This window comes from Crinia signifera, chromosome 9 (assembly GCF_055691185.1).
Source record: "Crinia signifera chromosome 9, ASM5569118v1, whole genome shotgun sequence".
Taxonomy (NCBI): Eukaryota; Metazoa; Chordata; class Amphibia; order Anura; family Myobatrachidae; genus Crinia; species Crinia signifera.
Genome location: NC_139225.1, coordinates 17,521,429 through 17,543,113, shown reverse-complemented (window position 1 = coordinate 17,543,113; position 21,685 = coordinate 17,521,429). Strand labels below are relative to the sequence as shown.

The 21,685-nt window shown below is 46.1% G+C and overlaps 1 protein-coding gene across 1 annotated transcript; it reads left to right on the top strand.

Moving 5' to 3' along the window:
• Positions 1-5,472: 5,472 nt before the first annotated feature.
• Positions 5,473-14,100, top strand: LOC146036498 (extracellular calcium-sensing receptor-like). The gene is made up of 5 exons (XM_083160484.1): positions 5,473-5,748; positions 6,112-6,948; positions 10,930-11,142; positions 11,302-11,425; positions 13,181-14,100. The coding sequence occupies exons 1-5, from the start codon at positions 5,473-5,475 to the stop codon at positions 14,098-14,100; spliced, it is 2,370 nt and encodes a 789-aa protein (XP_083016610.1).
• The last annotated feature ends 7,585 nt before the right edge of the window (positions 14,101-21,685 follow it).

Here is a 21,685-nt window from a genome sequence, read left to right as displayed (position 1 = left end):
GAGCCAACATGGAGTGTGCTGGCTCTTCTCCCTGCTGTCGCTGTAAGCCTGCCGAGGTGTGCGCAGTGAATCTCCATGACACAAGTCTGGTAAACTTTATTATTAAACCTGCACCCCAATCTCCCCAAAAGTACTCCCAACCCTGCTTCCCCGCGGTCCATGTTCCTGTGGTAGACGTGAATTTTGGCTCAATTTAAGGGGAAAGTATAAGGGGGTCTACTATTGTGTTGCATTATGTATATAAGAGGTAAATGACACGCCCCTTTTAAGTGGCCACACCCCTTTTTCTGAGCACGCATAGCATCGTCCTTCACTTTTTCTATACCCCCACCTTAAAAATTTCACTTCGAACACTGGGTCAGATGTCATATTGACCAGGAGAAGACACTTTGTGGTTTCCAAGAAGAGGAAGAAGAACATCTGTATGGTGCATCCAAGAAACAAAATTGTTTTATCCCATGACACCAGAATGGACAATTTGCATAGGAAGAAGTACATGGGGGAGTGGAGAGCATGGTCTGAGCACACAATGTAGACAACTGCCCCATTACCCATCGCGTGAACAGATAAACAAAGAGAAAGAAGACAATGTATGATAGCCAGACTTCTGGGAAAGGTGAGAAGCCAAGATTAACAAAAGTGGTCACCGTAGTTTGGTTACTCATCGTCTTCAATGGTGACCACCAACAGCAAAGACCATAGAGGTGTAATATGTACACACCTTTTTAATAGGAAATAAGGTTACTAGATACAAATACATTTGCATCTTATCTACAATAAAGACATTACAGCATCTATTGAATAACACGCCCGAATGATGGTGTATGTGACAATTCCACGTGTCGCTGCATGGCGCAGCCTACATAGCGAGGATCACTAGGGTACAAACAGTACAATAATTGTGATAACAGAATGAAGCATTTATAAATGGGTTTTGCCACTAAATTAATTAATTTAGTGAATTAATGCTTTTATTATTAATATTATTATTACAATTTATTTATATAGCACCAAACGGGGTCTGCAGTACCATACATAGGCAAAAAGTATAACAGATTAGGACAAAACCGAGCATTATAGGACACAATTAACAATAAGCACCACAGATCTCAGTGCACAATGCAGTTGGTAACCAGGTGTACAGCTAAGGTAGGGACATATCATTGATAGCGATGGTATGACTATTAATTTATGAGCTGCCAGATGGGATAAGCCTCTACAAGTAGGCAGAGGGCATTAAATAAAGTGCAAGAGGAGAGGGCTGAGAGCACGAGATGAGGAAGACCGTGCTCCTAGGAGATTACACTCTATGGGAAGTTTAGAGAAGAAGAAGACATAAGGCATGAGCAAGTCAAGTGGGAACCTGATGAAAGGTAGGTAGATAGCTAGCTATGGCTGGGTGAGGAGCACTGTAGTGAGACTGAGCTTGGGCAAGAGGATGAGGCGAGCCACCAGGTGAACTGTTTATGTGCAGTATGGGTACACTGTAATGAACAGAAATCTGGGGTGATGGAGACCCCGGATGGGAGGAAGGTGATCAGTTAGGTTTTGACCATGTTGAGCTTCTGAGAGAGCTCAGACATCCAGGTGGAGATGGTGGAGAAGCAGCCGGAAACCTGAGAGATGACAGAAGGGGAGAGGTCAGGAGAATAGAGGTACAGTTGTGAGTCGTTGGTATAGATGGATATTGCAGGTCAAGAGAATTGATGAGTTCTAACAGGGAAGAGGTGTACAGGGAGAAGAGTAGGGGGCCAAGGATACAACCCTGTGAGATGTCAACATGAAGGATGGAAAGGAGTTAGGTGGAGTCCGAGGCAGACACAAAGAAGGAGTGGTTGGTGTGGTAGGTGGAGAATCAGGTGAGGATGGTGTTAAAGATGCCAATGGTATGACGGGTGCGAAGGAGTAGAATATGATCAACAATGTTGAAGGCCACAGAGAACTCCAGGAGAATGAGTAAAGAGAAGTAGCTCCTGGATTTGGTCGTAGCTAGGTCATTGTGACTTTGACCAGGGTAGTTTTTTGGAGTACAGTTGGTAAAAGCCAGATTGTCAAAGATGTTCCTGGGCAGGTGGCAGGGAGAGAGAGAGGATAAATTGAAGGAGTGGATGCAGGGGATGGCAGTAGCGCACGCAGGGGGGGTTTCTGAGTACTTGGAAACCCCCTAGGAATCTGAGGGCCCTAGTCTGAAAGCTGAGGGTCCCCTCTTTCCATGGGTACAAGAATTTTAAAAATCGGCCCTGGAGAACTGGAGATATCTGACTTCAAAGCAGTGGTCCCCATCCAAGCCTGTTAATTGCTCTCCCCAGTCAGATATTTCAGTTTCTGTCTGACTTAGAGTTTTTCTGAGGGTATATTCCAAAAGCTGGGACTCTTCCCCTTTTGGGGACACTAGAAGCTGGTCTCTGCAGTGCCCAGAACCAGATATATCAGCCTTCAAGCAGCTGGTTACTGCTCCAGCTCCACACACCTGGTATGTAGTTTTATATACTCGTTGGCGGATTGCTCTGCCTTCTGAACTCTGATCCCCTAGTCCCCAGTACCATTTGGTAGGGGGGATACTCTAGTTTTTAATTCCATTAAAAGCTAAAAAATCTAGTTCCGGGAACTAGAGATATCTGCAGTCAAGCAAGCTGTCCTCCCACCAGAAAATTATGAATAATAAGCCCACTCCACTAAACACCCCTCCTCTGCGTATTAAACAACCTCTACCATCCTGGAAGTTATGTATTGGGACCCCCTCATTCAGCCCAATGCCCCCTTCTCCCACCTCATCTCAAACCATCTGTGCAGTAAAGGGGTAATTAGTGGAAATTACTGAGCCCTACATGCTGAGCGGTTGATATAATTCCTCCTACCACCCGCGGGACATCAAAGCTTCCGCTCACAGCACCCCCCACCCCTACTGCTGGAGGATCGGTAGGGGCCCCAATACATTGCTATACCTAGGGGTCTACACTGCTGTTATGTGTGTATGTATATATATATATATTTATTTATTATTATTATTTATATACATTTGGTCTATCTATAGTACTTTAACTGACCCAGCATATACTGGGTCACCTAAGTGTCCATCTCCGTGCTTTGCTCCGCCCCTCTGGAAACCCCCTTCTGAAAATCCTGCGTTTGCCCCTGGATGGGAGTAGGAAAATGGCTGCTGAGGGGAGATAAGAGATTTTTGATGGAAGAGAAGAAGGTGCCAAAGTCAGTCACAGTGAGAGACGATGGGAGAAAGAAGGGGTGAAGGAGGGTGTTAAAAGTGTCAAAGAGATGATGGGGATTGTAGGACTGGGAGGAGATAAGCAAATTGAAAAATGATTTCTTACTAAGGAAGAGGGAGGAGCTGTAGGATGAGAGGATGAATTTGAGGTGCAGGAAGTCTGTTAGAAGCAGCACATTTGTTGATTTATATCTTCCTGATTGGAGGCGGGGTTATTACACATTTCTACTTACTGGCCTTTGGGATTTAATATTTAAAGCAATCCCAGTGGATGTCTGTCAGCAGTAATCATGCTGATGCTTGTTAAATTGGTCATAATTATATAATATAGTACATTTATTGCTCAGAAAGTGTAATCATCTAAGGAAAATATACGGAGTAGCAGCTGAGAATAATTACAGTGACAAGCGGGCGGTATGATAACAGGTGTTTCAGTGCAGCGAGGAAACGTTTTCCCTCCAGGTCAGTCACACTATAAATCCTAGCATCCATCAGAACTGGGAAGAGCTCCATCCCTCCCGACCAGATCAGGGTCCACAGTGGCTGCTCCCAGCAGGTAAGTTACCTCTACTCATCCTCTCTTCCATATAAACACAAGCAAGACACAGGGGGAAGTGTATCAAACAATCTAATATCTTGGGCAATTGTATTCAAGATGCAGGTACTTTGTAGTGTTATTCCCCTGATGAAGTCGCAATTACTCAGCGACGAAATGCGTCAGTCCATTTTTATTTCAGTATTGCGAATAACTTTTCTCTATCCAGTGTAGATCCATGTACTGAAAGGCGGAGGAGACATTGCTGGAAGCCATCTTGCTAATGGACATTCATATATGTATATATACTGTATATATGTGCATCCAGTTCCTGCTGTGTGTCCTGGCCTTGCCTCTCTGCTGTGTTGTGGCACTGGCTCCGAGCTGTCTCCTCACCACCCCATCTCTGACATTCTACACTGAGAGAGGAGACATCATGTTAGGCATGGTCAATCCTATTTGTGCCAGTTCAACTAAGCCACTCATTATATTCTCCAGTCGTCCGGCTCCACAACCGTGTGTCCTGTGAGTATTCATACAATCGCTGAGTGCTCCTCAGATTATAAGTGTAGTTATAATGGTTTATATGGTATAATGTAGGGTATTTATAGTCTTTACACTGGTTGTTGTGGATAGCATATTGGTCTACTGTACTGTATATTTAGTTTACATTCCTTTGGGATATACAGTACAGTAGGACATATGTTGGGTACACATATGAAGAACACGGCTTGCCAGTACACTTACTCACCTTTCCAGGACATTAGGTGCAAGGGAAATATGAGCCAATCAAATTACCTCATTCACAAGAAAAAATCTAGATGGCCAATTCCCCACATGGGTGCATGTGGGGTGTCATCACCTGCCCAGAATACAGCGAGCCAGTAGGTTACTTTACAATCTGTCATTTTCTATTGGACCCTCATGTTGATAGATCAAATTAATCCACTATGGGTCATGTGATTACTTATCTTTTAACAGCTACATATTCCTCAGAGCTCTAGATAGAATATTTCAAATCGGTCCCTGTGCAGTGAAGCTTGCAATCTATTTATGTTCAGGAGAGGTCAGTATGGGATACAGAGGGTATAAGTTGGGTTTTCAGGTCAGGAGAGGTCAGTATGGGATACAGAGGGTATAAGTTGGGTTTTCAGGTCAGAAGAGGTCAGTATGGGATATAGAGGGTATAGGTGGGGTTTTCAGGTCAGGAGAGGTCAGTATGGGATACAGAGGGTATAAGTTGGGTTTTCAGGTCATGAGAGGTCAGTATGGGATATAGAGGGTATAAGTTAGGGTTTCAGGTCAGGAGAGGCCAGTATGGGATATAGAGGGTAGAAGTTGGGTTTTCAGATCAGGAGAGATCAGAATGGGATACAGAGGGTTATCAGTTGGGTTTTTAGGTTTAGGAGAGGGCAGTTTGGGATATAGAGGGTATAGTTTGGGTTTTCAGGTTCAGGAGAGGTGAGAATGGGATATAGAAGGTATAAGTTGGGTTTTCAAGTTCAGGAAAGATCAGTGTGGGATATAACTGATATCACCGGTATAGGAGTTTAGGAGAGATCATTACAAGACACAACATCAATCTCCAATATGGTACCTTATGGCTGTAGACTTTAGACTCCTATTTCAGGCTCTTTTTCAGCAAGTTGAAGTTCTCTATGGTATGATGGATAGGCACTGATATATACCTGGTATCTCCAGTTTCAAGACAGACATGTACAAGTCGATTCTTGCTTTGCTTTTCGCGATCAAAGAAATCAACAACAATCAGTATCTTCTGCCCAACTTCACCCTGGGATTCCTGATGTATGACTCCTGCTTCTCTGAGCCTCCTGCTCTTCGGGCCACTTTCCAGCTGACCTCAGGTGGTGGGAACTATGGCCCAAACTATAACTGTGACCCCCATCCACTTCCACCGGCTGTTTTTGGAGATATATCAAGCTCATCACTGGCAATAGGAAGAGTGCTTGGCCTATGGAGGGTACCTCAGGTAAGTAGACTGTTAAGGTCATGCAAGAAGAATGATGCTAATGAGATTTTGGGAGAATATTGCATCCCGGAAGGCTCAACATTGCTTAACATCCTGATCCTTATAGTATACAGTAGGGAGTTCAATATTGTTAGTAACACATGTTTTAATCATGAACATTGAAGTTATGACATAAAAATTCATTAATTTCAAACAATGACATCAAAGATAACTGTTTGTACTAGTATTATTTGCAGGAGTTTATACATGTATAATAGGACAACGGTGTATTCTATAAGTCTATGTAAGGTGCAGATATATATTTTTTAGGAGTTAAGAAGAGGTTGCTCAGTGTACAGAATGCTGTCCTGTATATATTTCCAGGTCAGCTATTTAGCATCTGTTCCAGCCCTGAGCAACAAAGTGGAGTTTCCATCATTCTTAAGAACTTCTGCCAGTGTTGCGAATCAGCCGCAAGCTGTGATTAAACTGTGCCTGAGATTTGGCTGGACCTGGATAGGGATATTTATTTCCTCACTAGACTATTCCCTGCAAGCGGCTACAACCCTCAAAAGTGAGGCAACCAGGAATGGGATTTGTATATCATTTTTTGAAACAGTGGACTACGTTCAAAGCAGAGCGGTCCTCCCGGCGACCATAGAAAAAGTCCGCAGATCAACAGCCACCGTGATCTTCCTCTACTGTTCCCCTGCCATGGTTGACATGATATTTGTGGAGGTCCTTCAACATAATCTCTTAGGAAAAGTGTGGATTGGCACCGAATCCTGGTTCACCACACCGATATTCCTGAAAAAGCAGTTCTGGGACATTCTCAACGGCACCATCGGGATCGCAAGAAAACGGACAATCCTACCACACTTCTCCAGCTTCCTCCAGACTGTCCACCCCACCACATACCCCAGGATGCTCTCCATTCAACAGTATTATGAGATGATATTTAACTGCAGGTGGGCTGGGGTTGAGTCCAATAGTAGCATAGTATCTGTAGAACCAGGCAGCCGGACTTGTACAGGGATGGAGAAGCTGGTAACAGATGACATCAAGGAGTACAATGACCCGACATCACAAGCCGTGTATATGGCCCACAGCGCTCTCTACGCCATAGCTCACGCTCTCCACAACCTGCTGACCTGTGAACCTGGCAAAGGACCCTTCGCTGGGAAGTCTTGTGCTGATAAACATGATATTAAACCTTGGCAGGTAAATTCTTCCAGCTGTGATGCCTTATGACTATTATGAGGTGAGGTCTGCTGAGGACACATAAGAAATCCAGCTATGTAATCTAGGGGGAAGATGAGAAACCCATTAAGCCAGACCCAGTATGGGCAAATGTCTATGACTCTCAGGTGAAACATCTGTAGTTTCTTCCAAGCCCAACCAAGATCCCACCTTGTGCACGTTCCACTTGACCCCAATCACTGCACATAGGAATGAGCTACTGTATACCCATGCCTCATATTAGCCTACGCTCCCGGAACATCCGGGATGCTCCTGCAAATTGGGTCCACCTTCAGGCCTCCTGAAAAGGTGGTCAAGTCCCCCACAATGGCCCCAGCCTCCCGGTCCCCTTCGGGGTCTTGGGGACCAAAAGATGTGAATCCTGTTATTCCCCCCCCCCCCCCGCTGTGCAATGCTGGGGAGCGTATATAGTTGCCCTGACTTCTGGATTGTCCAGAGTAATCTGTTTTCCTCACTGTCCGGTGTCTTACAAATCAAATCAAGTACAATAATAGCCTTAACAAGAACATGGAATAGGCAATCTCCACTAAGCGCAGTTCTAAGGGACCTGAGAGTCACTTAGCTATACGTGTGCACACCACATTATCAGCGACCATTGAATGATTTGGGTGTCGCCCCATAGGCTGCGAATGGATGTTTTGTCAAAACATTAATTGGCAGCCGTGTCGGCAAACCAGCTTGCAGGGGGGGGAGGGGCGGACCTGCGAGCGGCGGGCGGCAAATTCGCAACATTGCATGTGGACCAGAATAAGGTCCATAATATGAGGGGGGGGGGGGTGTGTAGTGATTCATTAGTAATAGTGGGTTCTGGCACTTAGGAGGAACGATGACTACGCGTGTTGTGAATATCAGTCCGCTATACACTAATGTAAGCATGGCTGTGCCTCACACCTGGTGGATGTTGAGGTACAAAATCCCTGGGCTTCTGCATGACCGGGCCATGGGACTTTGCATCCATTTCTCCCACCCATTTTTCCCTTTAGCCCCACATCTGCATGCAAATAATTGTAGTCACATTATTATTCGCTATAGGCCTATGCATGGGTCAAGAAAAAGACTTGTCGGTTAGTGTTACACATATATATATATATATATATATAGAGGTGTACAGCGGGTGGCACTCCAGCAAATAAAGACAGTAGTCACGGTCTGTGTTCCAACGTTTCAAATGTTATTTCAACATTTTTCATCAGGGTGTTATTTCAATGTTGAAATAACATTTGAAACGTTGGAACACAGACCGTGACTACTGTCTTTATTTGCTGGAGTGCCACCCGCTGTACACCTCTATATATTGGAGCGAGTTCCTGTCTCACTTCCCCTGGGAGGGCACCCGTTTTTGGATACTGCTGCTATTTGGAGTGCCGGCCATTCTTGGAAAATCTTCTTAAATATATATATATATTTATATATATATATATATCCTGATTTTTGAATATGTATATATTTCAAATACCTTTGCCTCATAATGGAATGCGCACCTCCTCCTCCCACTCCCCAAAATAAAGTAATATTGTCACGGACCCCCCGGTCGCCTGACGGGTAGCAGTGGTCTCTGTGCTGAGACAGACTGCCACTGATTCTGCTGAATTTGTACAAACACTTTCTTATACTTGACGTCTGTCATGGGACCACCGGACGCCATAGCCGTGGCTAGGGTGGGCAATGGGCATAGTCCCTGTCCCTCTCGCAGGAGATGGCAAACTAAAAGCACACAGGTGTCCTTGAACCCATAGTCTGTGAGCACACTGATATAGTGGGAGCTGTGTCCATCCCGGCTGGTATTGACACAGCCCACCACAGCTGTGTGTCGGACTCCTGGACACGGATTCTCCCCTGCAGCTGGCAGTTTGGCCTTACTCACTGAGATCAGTACCAGACCATTCCGCCACACCCCAAATGGCCATCCCCCTGGGACTCGTAACTCGGCGCGTTTAACTATACCACAGGTGTGGGGCATTCTCCCAGCACTATATACAGACTTAAAAATGTCTTCCCAGCACCTCTCCTGAGCTGACTGACCCCCCCTCCCCTTCACTGGGGGGAAGGTCCACTCACTCAACACCTCACACCTCATCCTTTTGTGAGGAGATTCGCTCTCTGTGTCTGTGTGTGTGAATTGTGAAGGGGGGCACGTTTCTGCAAGGGGGAATACCAGCATGTCATTGTCCCCTTGGGAACATCCAAGCTCAGCCTTTCCGAGGTTAATGGAGCTGAGTTTACCTGTGCTTCGCGGGCCCTCCCACCCTTCTGGATACACACAGCAGCTTCCCTACTAGCCACTGGCTCTATTCCTGAAACAACCCTCTCACTGTACCCAGGGGTATCTTTCCCACTTCCCAGGTATGGGGCAGCCGCAGTAGGAGTTGGCTCACCTGTTACGTTTAGAGCAGCCTGTGCAGGGTTGATTCTCAGTTCTGCTTGGAAAGCCAAGCTTTCCATGGCAGTCCAGGACACCTTCCTGAGCCTGACTTTCCCTCCCAGACCCGCAGGTTCTGTGGCTGGGGTGGTGCCACTGAGGTTCTCAGGAGAGGCATCCGTTATCCAGTGACGCTGGAAAAATGCACTCTCTGGAGGATTCTCAGTGTCTGGAGGGAACCCCTGCTGTGTTCCTGTATCTGTGTTTGTGTGGCTACAGTAAGGAGGGGGGTTTGGGGGGAAAGCTGCAGTAAGGGACCCTCTCTCCCTATCTGACAGGTCTACAGTGCACACAGGACCCACCGGGTCACTTATTATACCTGGTACCACATATCCCACCGCTGCCACCAAATGTCACGGACCCCCCGGTTGCCTGCTCCGATACGTCAATCTGAGCAGCTCCGGCCGTGACTGGGGTTCACTTAGGACACTCGGGTCCTTTCCTTGAGGTACACTGCCACCAGCCAAAACCTGATTTTAGCGCTTGAAACTGCGCAAGGGGCGGCTTGGCTCGCACCTGACCGCACAATACAATATACAAATGGTAACACGCTGGAGCGTTCTCTTCTGAGGCTAATGAGTCTTAAGAACACAGAACCAGGACTGAGAATATGTATTATTTATTCCTAGAAATACTACAGAGCTTTAGAAAATAGTTACAAGATTTTACAATGATTTTAAAAGTACACACGAGTTTAAATGCAATTTCAGAAATAAAATAAACGGGAAAAATGACAGAACCGTATCTTACACCTAAGTACCAATCCTGACGTGGGGGGGTTCTCCACAAGAAATCTCTGGTCGCTTACAGCCTGTTTGCTAGACCCCCAGGTAGTGACACTGACTATAGGGAGAAGGGTCTTAGTTATACCTTGCAGACTCCTGCATCCCTCCCACCCTTGGGATTTTTAACCATTCCCTTGCTGAGCCTAGTGAAGGTCCCTAGATATAGGATCTTCCCCATAAAGAATTTGTCCCTGCTTTGAAGTAGATTTTATACATTCCTCAAGTGATAAGAGGTAATTTAGTGGAGGGCCAGAGCAACTTTGGCCTGTTGGCTGGACACTATTGCTCTCCCCCCCAATCTGGTTTATGAGGGGTCTCAGATCTTTATCTTACATCCTAACTCCAGAGGAGTCCACAGATGTCAAACAGAGGGAATACAGGCCTCAAACTCAAACCAGGGTCACCTACAGTTTACCCACATAATAAAAGACATGTCCTGATTCCAATACTCACAGGAGACATAACTATTACAACAATATCAGACATACATTGATCGAACAGATAATCATAACAGGAGGCATACGTTAATTTGATCGATCCCCTGATCTGATCGTTACAAATATCTTATCAATTGTGATGACTAAATTGCACATATATGATAAATCCAGTATCTGGGGTTAGCGTCAGCCCTAAACCATAATTCTCTGTAGGTTATAATTGGCTAATGAAAGCTGTTGTGGTCTCCATCAGTTAATTCCTCGCTGTGAGATAACAACTGGTAATATATTTCTATATCAGCTTCTTTATTACTTGAGAAGAGTCCATTTTGTGACCACTGCCGGGGAAGAAGTGTCATTTGATGCTAACGGTGACATCAACGGCTACTTTGACATTCTGAACTGGCGCCTGCAAGATAACATGGGTCAGTACGTGAAAGTCGGGACTGTCAGCGCCAGTCAGGGATTCTCCATCAATGACAGCGCCATCTTCTGGGCTGGAGGACCGGGAAAGGTGAATTTCTGTACACATGCTAGTGTCATGCATATGCATTATGTTTTGTTGTGTCCATGGAATGATTACTGAATACTAGACACTTAAATGCCTTATTCTAAGCATTATGGAAATCACAGGGAAGCACAGATAGTGTATGTGTTCTGTTTGTTATCCCAGGTTCCAGTATCCATCTGCAGTCATAGCTGCCGTCCTGGCTACAGGATGACGCCGCGGAGGGGTGAGCCGGTCTGCTGCTTTGACTGTGTTCTGTGCCCGGAGGGGACGATTTCCAACCAAACAAGTGAGTATTATTCCCACACTCTGCTCAATACTGACTCATTACACATTTAATAAATTGATTCAATTGTGGTAAAGATGAGCCATATAAGCACTGTGGGCTGGATCAGCCAGGTTGGCGGTGTAACCCTGGAAGTGATCAGCCAGGTTGGTGGTGTGGCACTGTGGAAGTGATCAGCCAGGTTGGTGGTGTGGCACTGTTGGAGTGATCAGCCAGGTTGGGGGTGTGGCACTGTTGGAGTGATCAGCCAGGTTGACAGTGTGGCACTATCGGAGCAATCAGCCAGGTTGGTGGTGTGGCACTGTGGAAGAGATCAGCCAGGTTAGTGGTGTGGTACTGTTGGAGTGATCAGCCAGGTTGACAGTGTGGCACTGTGGGAGCGATCAGCCAGGTTAGTGGTGTGGCACTGTGGAAGTGATCAGCCAGGTTGGCGGTGTAACACTGTGGAAGTGATCAGCCAGGTTGGCGGTGTAACACTGTGGAAGTGATCAGCCAGGTTGGTGGTGTGGCACTGTGGAAGGGGTCAGCCAGGTTGGTGGTGTGGCACTGTTGGAGTGATCAGCCAGGTTGACAGTGTGGCACTGTGGAAGGGATCAGCCAGGTTGGCTTGTTTTCATTCATTTTTTCATTCCCCACTTTTTAGATAATTCTCTAATTATTCTTATTGTTATGTTTGTTTTAATATGTAATAAATGCATTTAATTGGTAAATTGTGATCGTTTTTATTCAGGGGAGGGTGGCTGGGGTGCAGAGTTCCGTCGGGTGGGGAAGGGGAGGTTTCAGAGGATCCATCATGCACCCGCCAGGGAAAGGGGGAGATGAGGGTGTGCATGCAGCCGCTGGGTAAGGAAGGGGGTAGGGGGTGCGGAGGTTTTATATTGCGCACGCCAGAAGAGGTGTCCAAATGAGCAGTCACCGGGTGGGAAGGAGGGAGGGGGATGCGGAGGTCCGTGCACCCACCGGGTGGGGACGGGGGGGGGGGGAGGACTCTGCCTGGTGGAGCTGGATCGCTTCTACTGCTCTGACCAATCGCAGCTGCCTCACTGACAGGGGCTTGTTTTCACAGCATGTCCCTGTCACTGAGGCACCGCTATAGGTGCCACTTATAGAGGTTTTTTAGATGGGATTTTACAGCCTAGTGTTTGGCCCTGCCCCCTGACAACCCCTTTTTCTTGAACCTTAACATTAACAGCCAGAGGCACTGCTCTAGATGCCTCTGAAACAGAAAAGCAACAAATTATGGTGTAAAAATGAATAGATTAATATAAAGCATATACTTATGACACATAATATGTGTCATAAGTATATTATTTGTATTTATTTTATTATGTTTATCACTAATGACCGTGGAGGCACTGCCTCCCCTGACTGCACGTCCCTGCTGTGGGAGTGATCAGCCAGGTTGGTGGTGTGGCACTGTGGGAGTGATCAGCCATGTTGACAGCATGGCACTGTAGGAGGGATCAGCCATGTTGGCAGTGTGTCACTGTGGTGGGGGAGGTCTGTCAGGTCGGCAGTGTGGCACTGTGGGAGGGGTCATCCAATGTGGTTTTGTGGCGCTGTTGAGTAATCTGCCAGGCTGGTGGTGAGGGTAGGAAGCAGAGGGGTGTGTGTATCACAGATAAAAGTATTGATTTCCAAATACACAGCAAGTACAAAAAGCCTTTGCTGTAGTTCTCCTAGTGCAAGTAAATTAGGGGATGAAAAATGGATGCATGAAGCAGTACAGATCTTACTATGCTTATTATTATTTTGCAGATTCTACGGCTTGCTTCCTTTGTCCAGAAGACCAGTGGTCAAATAATGGAAGAACCAAATGCTTTCCCAAGGTCATTGAATTCCTCTCCTATGAGGAACCCTTGGGATTGGTGATGGCATCCTTTTCCATAATCTTCTCTTTGGTCACAATGATGGTGCTGTGGGTGTTCCTCAAGTTTCGGGACACTGCAGTGGTGAAAGCGAATAACCGCAACCTTAGCTATCTCCTCCTACTGTCCCTAATGTTTTGCTTCCTCTGCTCCTTGGCGTTCATCGGCCGCCCATCAAGACTGAACTGTACCTTCAGGCAAGCTCTCTTTGGGATCACCTTCTCCCTGTGCATCTCCTGCATCTTGGCCAAAACCATCATCGTTGTCATTGCCTTTAAAGCCACCAGACCTAGTAGCAATATGAGGGTATGGATTGGTTTCCAGACAGCCCTTCTAATTGTCCTCACTTCAAACTCTGTCCAGGTGGTTATTATCCTGGTGTGGCTGGTCAGGTTCCAACCATTTCTTGAGCCCAATTATCATCTCTTAACTGGCGTCATCCTCATGGAATGTAACGAGGGTTCTGTCTTCATGTTCTACTGCACCATTGGATACTTGGGATTCTTGGCCTCAATCAGTTTAGTTGTCGCCTTTCTGGCTAGAGACTTACCGGACAGCTTCAATGAGGCCAAGTACATCACCTTCAGCATGCTGACCTTCCTAAGCGTCTGGGTTACTTTTATTCCCGCCTATATCAGCACTAAGGGTAAATATGTTGTTGCCAGTGAGATATTTGCCATACTACTGTCCAGTTTTGGTCTTTTGTGTTTTATATTTGGCCCCAAGTGTAACATCATCCTTCTAAAGCCATCAATGAACACAAGAGATTATTTACGGTCAAAGAGCTTAGATACCGCAAGAAATATTTAAAAGAATAATGAGGAGCTACCTACTTCCGAAGCAGTGTTCCATAGTCATAATGAAATGGCCATACTAAAGGTGCACCACGCGGATTACTCCTGTCTATCTCTAATTAGCCTCATAGATGATTCCATTCAGCGCCTAATGTTCAAACACATAACATGGCACGAGGCTAAATGACTGGTACTTTATCCCTCTTTCCACTGTATCTGTCTCCAAGGTTTAGTGCTTCTGCCCCTCCAAGCATTTATAAATCTCCCCCATGGGCAAAATCACTTAGGACACTTCAATTGGAGGTGTGATGTCTTATACCTAAAACGGGTCAATCAATTGTTTATTTATGTTACATATTGGGAAGTGTTAGTAAGTGTAATAAGATTTAAGCAATAAAACCTTCATTTGTAATGTGATGGAGATATACAAGGTTGATGAGCTCTGTGTAAAATGTTGATGTTTCATATAAAAAGAGGAAAAAAGTTAAAAAGACATGAGTAAGGGTCTTCAATGGTTTTACGGACCTTAATCTATTGTTCCCCATTTTAAAAATGTTCTAGGAATTTTTTTTAACAAATATGAGGAACGATAAAGTCTACAGTCCGGGTTTGTGGAGGTTTGGGATTTCGGTCAAGATTTTCCATATTTTAAAAGCAACAATCATTTACAAGGCACAAACAGGTTGGTTTTGTAAATGATTTTAGCTTTAAAAATATGGTTCATCTTGTCCAAAATCCAGGACCTTCACTAACTTGGACATACATGTCCCTGCAATATTACAGAACTATTCTCAATTGTTATCAACATTTTAAGCTCCAGCAGAAGCCAACAAAATGGAAATAAGATGTCAAAGGTGGACTTCTTTGCTTAACCCACCATCTTTAACCAATTTGGTAATCCAAGGAGGATCATTTCAACGCTCCGAAGTTCTGCTCAAGACTAAGAAAATATAGCAGATGTCAGAATCATGTGTCTAAGCAATTATTTAATCCATAAATAAAAAATGTTTTTGTTATTATTTTTTACATAAACCGTGAATTTCCTTGATGATCTTCAGTAGTGACCCTTTGACTTCTGGGTTCCTTAAGCTGTAGATAAGAGGGTTTAACATAGGAGTCACTACACTATAAAATAATGCTAGGAACCTATCAGTGTGTAGAGACTTCCTGGATCAGGGTTGCGGGTACATAAATAAAGCTGTGCCAAGAAGAGAGTGACAGAGGTTAGGTGGGACACACAGGTGGAGTATGCCTTCCCCCACTTTTCCACTGAGGTATTTTTCAGTAGCGTTGAGAATGAGATCATTCAGATGTAGGATGCAAGAATTAGGAGAAAGGGCATCAGAAAGATGACCACACATGCTGAAAATGGCAATATCCTTCAGGCAGGGCTCTTACCATGCCAACTTTAGGACTGGGGAATGATGAACAGAGAGAAGTAACCCCTGGATTTTCCCTAAAGTAGGTTATTGTGACTTTGACCAGTGTAGTTAGCAGAAGCCAGATTGGATAGGAACGAGTAGTCAGAAGGATGAGATGGCTATAGACAAGCAACTCAAGTAATTTACAGGCAAAAGGGAGAAGAGAAATGTGGTTTTTACCTAACAGGTAAGGATGGTCACGGTTGAATTTTTAAAGAATCTGTGAGACAACAGCATTTTAGCACGGGGGAAAGAAAGAATACAGTGGAGAGCGATAGGTTGAAGTGGTGACCAAGCTGTGAGCAGGCAGTGGTTGAGAGGGAGCAGAGATGATGAGAGGGGATGGAGTCCCAAGGGCCGTTGGTGGGGGGAGGATAATTTCAAGGAGTGGACTTCAATGCTAGCAGTGGGCTGGAAGTAGCACATAATCAGGTGGTTGGTGGCAAGGGAGGAGAGTAGGCAAGAGGCTTCTGAGGGGAGATATTTTTGATGTATTGCCTCAATTGTTAAAGAGAAGGAGGCAAAATCAGTTGCAGTGAGAGAGGATGAGAGAAGGGAAGGGTGAAGGAGAGTGTTGAAAATACCAAAAAGCTGGTTGAAATTGGAGGATTGGGAGAAGATGTGCAAATGGAAAAATGATTGCTTAGCTAGGGAGAGGGCGGAGCTGTAGGAAGAGAGGATGAATTTAAACTGAAGGTTTTCTCCAGAGGTGTTCAGTTGGTGAGAATTTTAGCAGGAACCCAGTCAGTTTGGAGTGCCAGGGTGGAAGTGCATTGTAGTAGTAAGCTGCCTCAATGGGGCAGTCCTTAGTGGCTGGTATAGAGATTAGACTATTGATGGAGGAGGACAGGACAGCAAGACTGAAAGTTATATAGTGGGAGGAGCAGGGTCCCCAGCAGCACAGATTATGGAGATGAGTGATGTGTCAGTGAGGACAGGGCTGCCTGTGACAGGGGCAGTGATGTGATGTGAGGAGGGGAATGGGGGAAGGGAGGAAGCCACAGACTGAGAGTTATATAGTGGGAGGAGCAGGGTCCCCAGCAGCACAGATTATGTAGATGAGTGATGTGTCAGTGAGGACAGGGCTGCCTGTGACAGGGGCAGTGACATGATGTGAGGAGGGGAATGGAGGCAGCAGGAAGCCACAGCCTGAGAGTAATATAGTGGGAGGAGCAGGGTCCCCAGCAGCACAGAGTATATCAGGAGATGAGTGATGTACTGGTGAGGACAGGGCTGCATGATACAGGGTCAGTGATATGATGTGAGGAGGGAAATGGAGGCAGCAGGAAGCCACAGACAGAGGGTTATATACTGAACTTACATAGTTAAAGTACTTGAACTCCTGGGAAGTACCTGTCACACTTTTGCCCTACAAATTTTAAACAAATACAGATATATAAGTTATATATTGTGGATGTACATATTGCTGATTGATGAGGGGTTATAATTACACATTTTTTTTTTATTTCTTTATGTTATGAGCCACCACGTTGGCTCATTCCTCCTTTGATATTTTTATGTCAATTTCTGTGAGTTCTCCAACATTCTGTTATAGGACTCTCTGGTGGCCTCCTGTGGTGAGTCTGTGCTATTGCAGCTCAATTTGGTGTGATTGTTCTGCATACAAGGCTGTGGCCTGATTAAGCTCATTATCTGGTCTGGCATGTCACCTGGAGGTAATTTGTGTTTCAGGAGACATGTGCCTCTTCAGCATTACTGATTGGTGCTTGCTACTTTTATATTCACTGCAGACTCAGACCCATAAGGCCCCCAGACATAAGTCCAACTTGTCCTAAGGACAAGTCGGACCTGATTTCCCCTGCAGCTCCCCCGGAGGGGGACACACGATTAAGCACTTGATGTGCCAAGTTTTGCATATGATACATCGCATGCGATGTATCATATGCAACTCCTGGGGAGCTGCAAGGTGGAGAGAGCAGGGGGCAGTGGACATGGAGGTGGCGGGCGGGGGATGCTGTGAGTAGGGCATAGGCAGCAGGACATAGAGGTGGCGGACGCTAGCGAGGGTAATGGAGAGCCGGGCAGGGGGAACCAGAGCATGGAGCTGTCAGTGTTGCAAGGGGAAAAAGAAGCCCCTACAAATGAATGGGCAGCCAGTGATTGGCTGAGCACTCTCTCAGCCAGTCAGCAATTGGCTGAGAGAGCGCTCAGCCAATCACAGGTTACCCATCCATTTGTATTTTCTTGCAGCACTATGACAGCTCCCTTGTCCGGCTCCCCCTACCCGGCTCCCAGTTACCCTTGCTGGCATCTGCCGTCTCTGTGTCCCCCACGCCTGCCCTCCTTGCAGCATCCCCCACCAGCCACCTCGCAGCATCTGCCACTCCTGCCCTCCTCACAGCATCCCCCAGCAGCCACCTCACAGCGTCCACAACCCCTGCCCATCTCGCAGCGTCCCCTGCCCGGCTACACATAAGATATAGCAAATCTTATATGCAGCCCGTCTGACCTCCCCACTCTGATCCGATGCACACGGGACCGCACATAGGGTCGGACGGGGTGTCTAGACATGCGATTTGGCCCGATTTCACTGCCTAATCCATCTGAATCTGCCTTTATGCCGGTTATAGCTTCAGCTTTTGTTCCCAGCTTCCAGCTAGTGGCTTCTATTTTCAAGTGACCAGCACCCTGCTTCCAGCAGTCCGGTTAATCTGAGCCATCAAGTGCCCTATGTTCCATGCCTGTTCCCTTATGCATGCAGCCAGCTACCAGCTTCCGTTTGTTGCAGTCACCTGCCTCTCTTTAGGTTTCACTTGCTCCTGGTTTGTCTGGTTTCATCTGCTCCTTGGATCGCTTTCTGCCAGTCCTGGTCCGGTTCTGGTAAAATTTAAGTGCTCCATGTTGGAGCCCAGGTTTTATTACTTTACGTTTTGTTCAGTTGGAAAATTGTGGGGGTTATTCCGATTCACTCGGAAAGGCACAATCATTCTATAATGGACAAAACCATGTGCACCGCAGGTGGGGCTGACATAACATGTGCAGAGAGAGTTAGATTTGGGTAGGGTGTTTACTTCAAACTGATATTTATATTGCAGTGTAAAAATTAAGCAGCCAGTATTTACCCTGCACAGAAACAATAAAACACCCAAATCTAACTCTCTCTGCACATGGGGTGCCAGATGGGGTCCCGACAGTCGGGATCCCGACAGTCATTAACCTGACGTCAGGATCCCAACTGTTAAAACACAGACGGCCGGGTTCCCGACAGCCGTCGGCTATTCTCCCTCGTGGGGGTCCAGGACCCCCATAGTGGGAGAATAGAATAGATGGCGAGTGCAGTGAGCCACCTTGCCCGCAACGTGGCAAGTACAGCGAGCCCGAAAGGGGCTTTGTTGCAGTGGCCACGCTGTCATAGTCCGGCCAGTTGGGATCCCGACGTCGGGCTAATGACTGTCGGGATCCCGGATGTCGGAACGGTATACCACACCCTGCACATGTTACATCAGCCCCAACTGCAGTCCATATGGTTTTGTCCATTAGAGAGTGATTGTGCCTTTCCGAGTGAATCAGAATAACCCCCTTTGTACAGTGTTCTCATTGTTATTGAGTCCTTGTTTCCCTCTGGGATCTCCAGAGTTTGCTGCAGGTTTGCACCATTTGCTAACCCCTGCAGGGTTATTTTCCTGTCCTTGTTACTATTCTGTACCTGTGTGTGGTTTTGCTGTGCTTTTATGTGGTGTAACATCGTGTTTTGTGTGGAGTTATACTTTTATACATGCGACTAGTTTGCACTTGGTTTGCAAAGTGGTCACTCATGCAATTTGTTACCTTTCTCCCCTGTTGTTGACAGGGTGCCGTAAGTTTGCTGTTTCTTTTAGTTAGGTCCCTTTAGTCAGCTTCACCTTTTGACCATTTCCTAAAAGATCTCGGGTACTTTGTTCCAACACACCTGGTGGCACCGGAGTTGGGGCAGACATAATTTGCCCCTCCAGATGTGGCTATTATAGGTGAAGTCCTAGTATCGCAGGTTCCAGCCATCTTTCAGGAAAGGTCAACAGAGGCAGAGTAGGGTTCACTGTGGCCATCCTAAACAGCAGTCGTGGCTGTGGGTTCACACCCAAACCATAACATTTTACAAGTGAAGCCCATGCCAGTGCACAGATTGGGGGGTATATTCCATTGGATAAATAACATTAGAATTTAAATGATTCATATGTGAGCATACTGTATGTTACCATGATCTGGCCTTTGAGAGATAAAGATTGAAAGCAATGCCAGTGGATATCTCTCAACAAAAACCATGAGGCTGCATGTTAAATTAGTAATAATTATATAATAAAGTACAATTATAGTTTACAAAGTCTAATCATCAAAGTTAAATATACAGTGTAGAAGCTGAGAATAATTACAGTGACAAGCTGGAGGCAGGCTAAGAGGTGTTGCAGAAAATCCCAGCGCAGCGAGGAAATGTTTTCCCTCTGGATCCGTCACAATATAAATCCTAGCATCAATCAGAACCGTGGACAGCTCCATCCATCCCGACCAGATCAGGGGCCACAGCGGCTGCTCCCAGCAGGTAAGTTACCTCTACCTCTGACTGTCACTATTGGCCTGTAATATTAAGCAGCTTCAGCTCTTCCACATACAGTATACACAAGCAAGACACAGTGGGAAATGTATCAAACAATTTAATGAGCAGATATGTGAGATTGTCTGTAGCAACAAGTCAGCTTCTAGTTAGAATTTTAAAGGTAGGTAGTGGCAAATTATTAAAGCTTCTAAAAATGAAAAGAGGTTATATTTCTCATCCAAGAAAATAATACACAGAATCTAATTGATTGCTATGGGAACATTGACTCTTTTCATTGCTTGGATGCTTAGAGCAACAATTTTGAGCAAATAAGTCCAGGATGCCGGTACTTTGTAGTGTTTTTCCCCTTATGAAGTCGCAATTACTTGGCAATGAAACGCGTCAGTCTCTTTTGTAATTCCAGTATTGGGAATAACTTTTCTCTATCCAGAGGTGATCCATGTACTGAAAAGCGGAGGAGACATTGCTTGAAGCCATCTTCCTAATGGACATTTCCTCACAAGAGAACCTGGGTGTCAAAAGGAGGAAGAAACCCCAGGTACACTATGAATACTAAACTTTTTTTTATATATGTTGGCTGTTGGCCTTCTGACCAATGGGGTGTCAACCGCTGGGATATGATATTATTATATATGGTGCAAATGTGGATCAATTCGGGTCTAAAATAGATGGTCTTAATTCTTCAGGATATTTGAAGATCTTGCATAGTTACCTAGCATTTTTGGTTGGGGAACAGGCCCCCTATTTTAATCGTATTGTGCTGGTTTTAGCTTTCTAGTACTGTAATGGGTGTGCTACCACAGACAAAAGGTTAACATAGTAATTTAAGAAAGAAAGGTTTGTCTACGTGTGGTGCACCTGAAAGAATTTGACATCATAAAATATAACTTTTGGTACTTGTGTATTATAGCGGCGCCCCCGATCTCCATTGCGCAATGTTTTAATCGTGTCGCATCGCATGCCATGCACCCGATGGCATGCGATGCGATTTTTGGCCCCTATACGATGAAAGATTGTATAAGCACCCTAATGGGTGCTTACAATGTTAAATGCACCCCCACGCCATTCCCCCACTATAAACGTGAACCCGAAGCGTGGCGAGCACAGCGAGCCCGCGAGGGGCGGCGGTACGCGTCCTCCAACCTTTTCATACCCCCACTATCCACGTCGGCGTGGCGTTGAGAATAGAAAGTGTGGCGAGCGCAGCGAGCCACCGAGCCCGAAGCGTGGCGAGCGCAGCGTGCCCCGCGAGTGGACGCGGATACCTTCACAGGTATCGGAGTCCCCTCGCGGGCTTCACAGGTATCCGCGTCCCCTCGCGGGGCTCGCTGCGCTCGCCACGCTTCGGGCACGGTGGCTCGCTGCGCTCGCCACACTTTCTATTCTCAACGCCACGCCGACGTGGATAGTGGGGGTATGAAAAGGTTGGAGGACGCGTACCGCCGCCCCTCGCGGGCTCGCTGTGCTCGCCACGCTTCGGGTTCACGTTTATAGTGGGGGAATGGCGTGGGGGTGCATTTAACATTGTAAGCACCCATTAGGGTGCTTATACAATGTTTAATCGCATCGCATCGCATTGTATGGCATTGTAATTTTAAAATTGTATGGCATTGTACAATATCGCGCGA

Coding starts and splice junctions, on each gene's coding strand:
- LOC146036498 (XM_083160484.1), top strand. CDS start 5,473: ATGTACAAGTCGATTCTTGCTTTGCTTTTCGCGATCAAAGAAATCAAC. Junction 5,749..6,111: donor GCCTATGGAGGGTACCTCAG/GTAAGTAGACTG, acceptor ATATATTTCCAG/GTCAGCTATTTAGCATCTGT. Junction 6,949..10,929: donor ATGATATTAAACCTTGGCAG/GTAAATTCTTCC, acceptor TTTCTATATCAG/CTTCTTTATTACTTGAGAAG.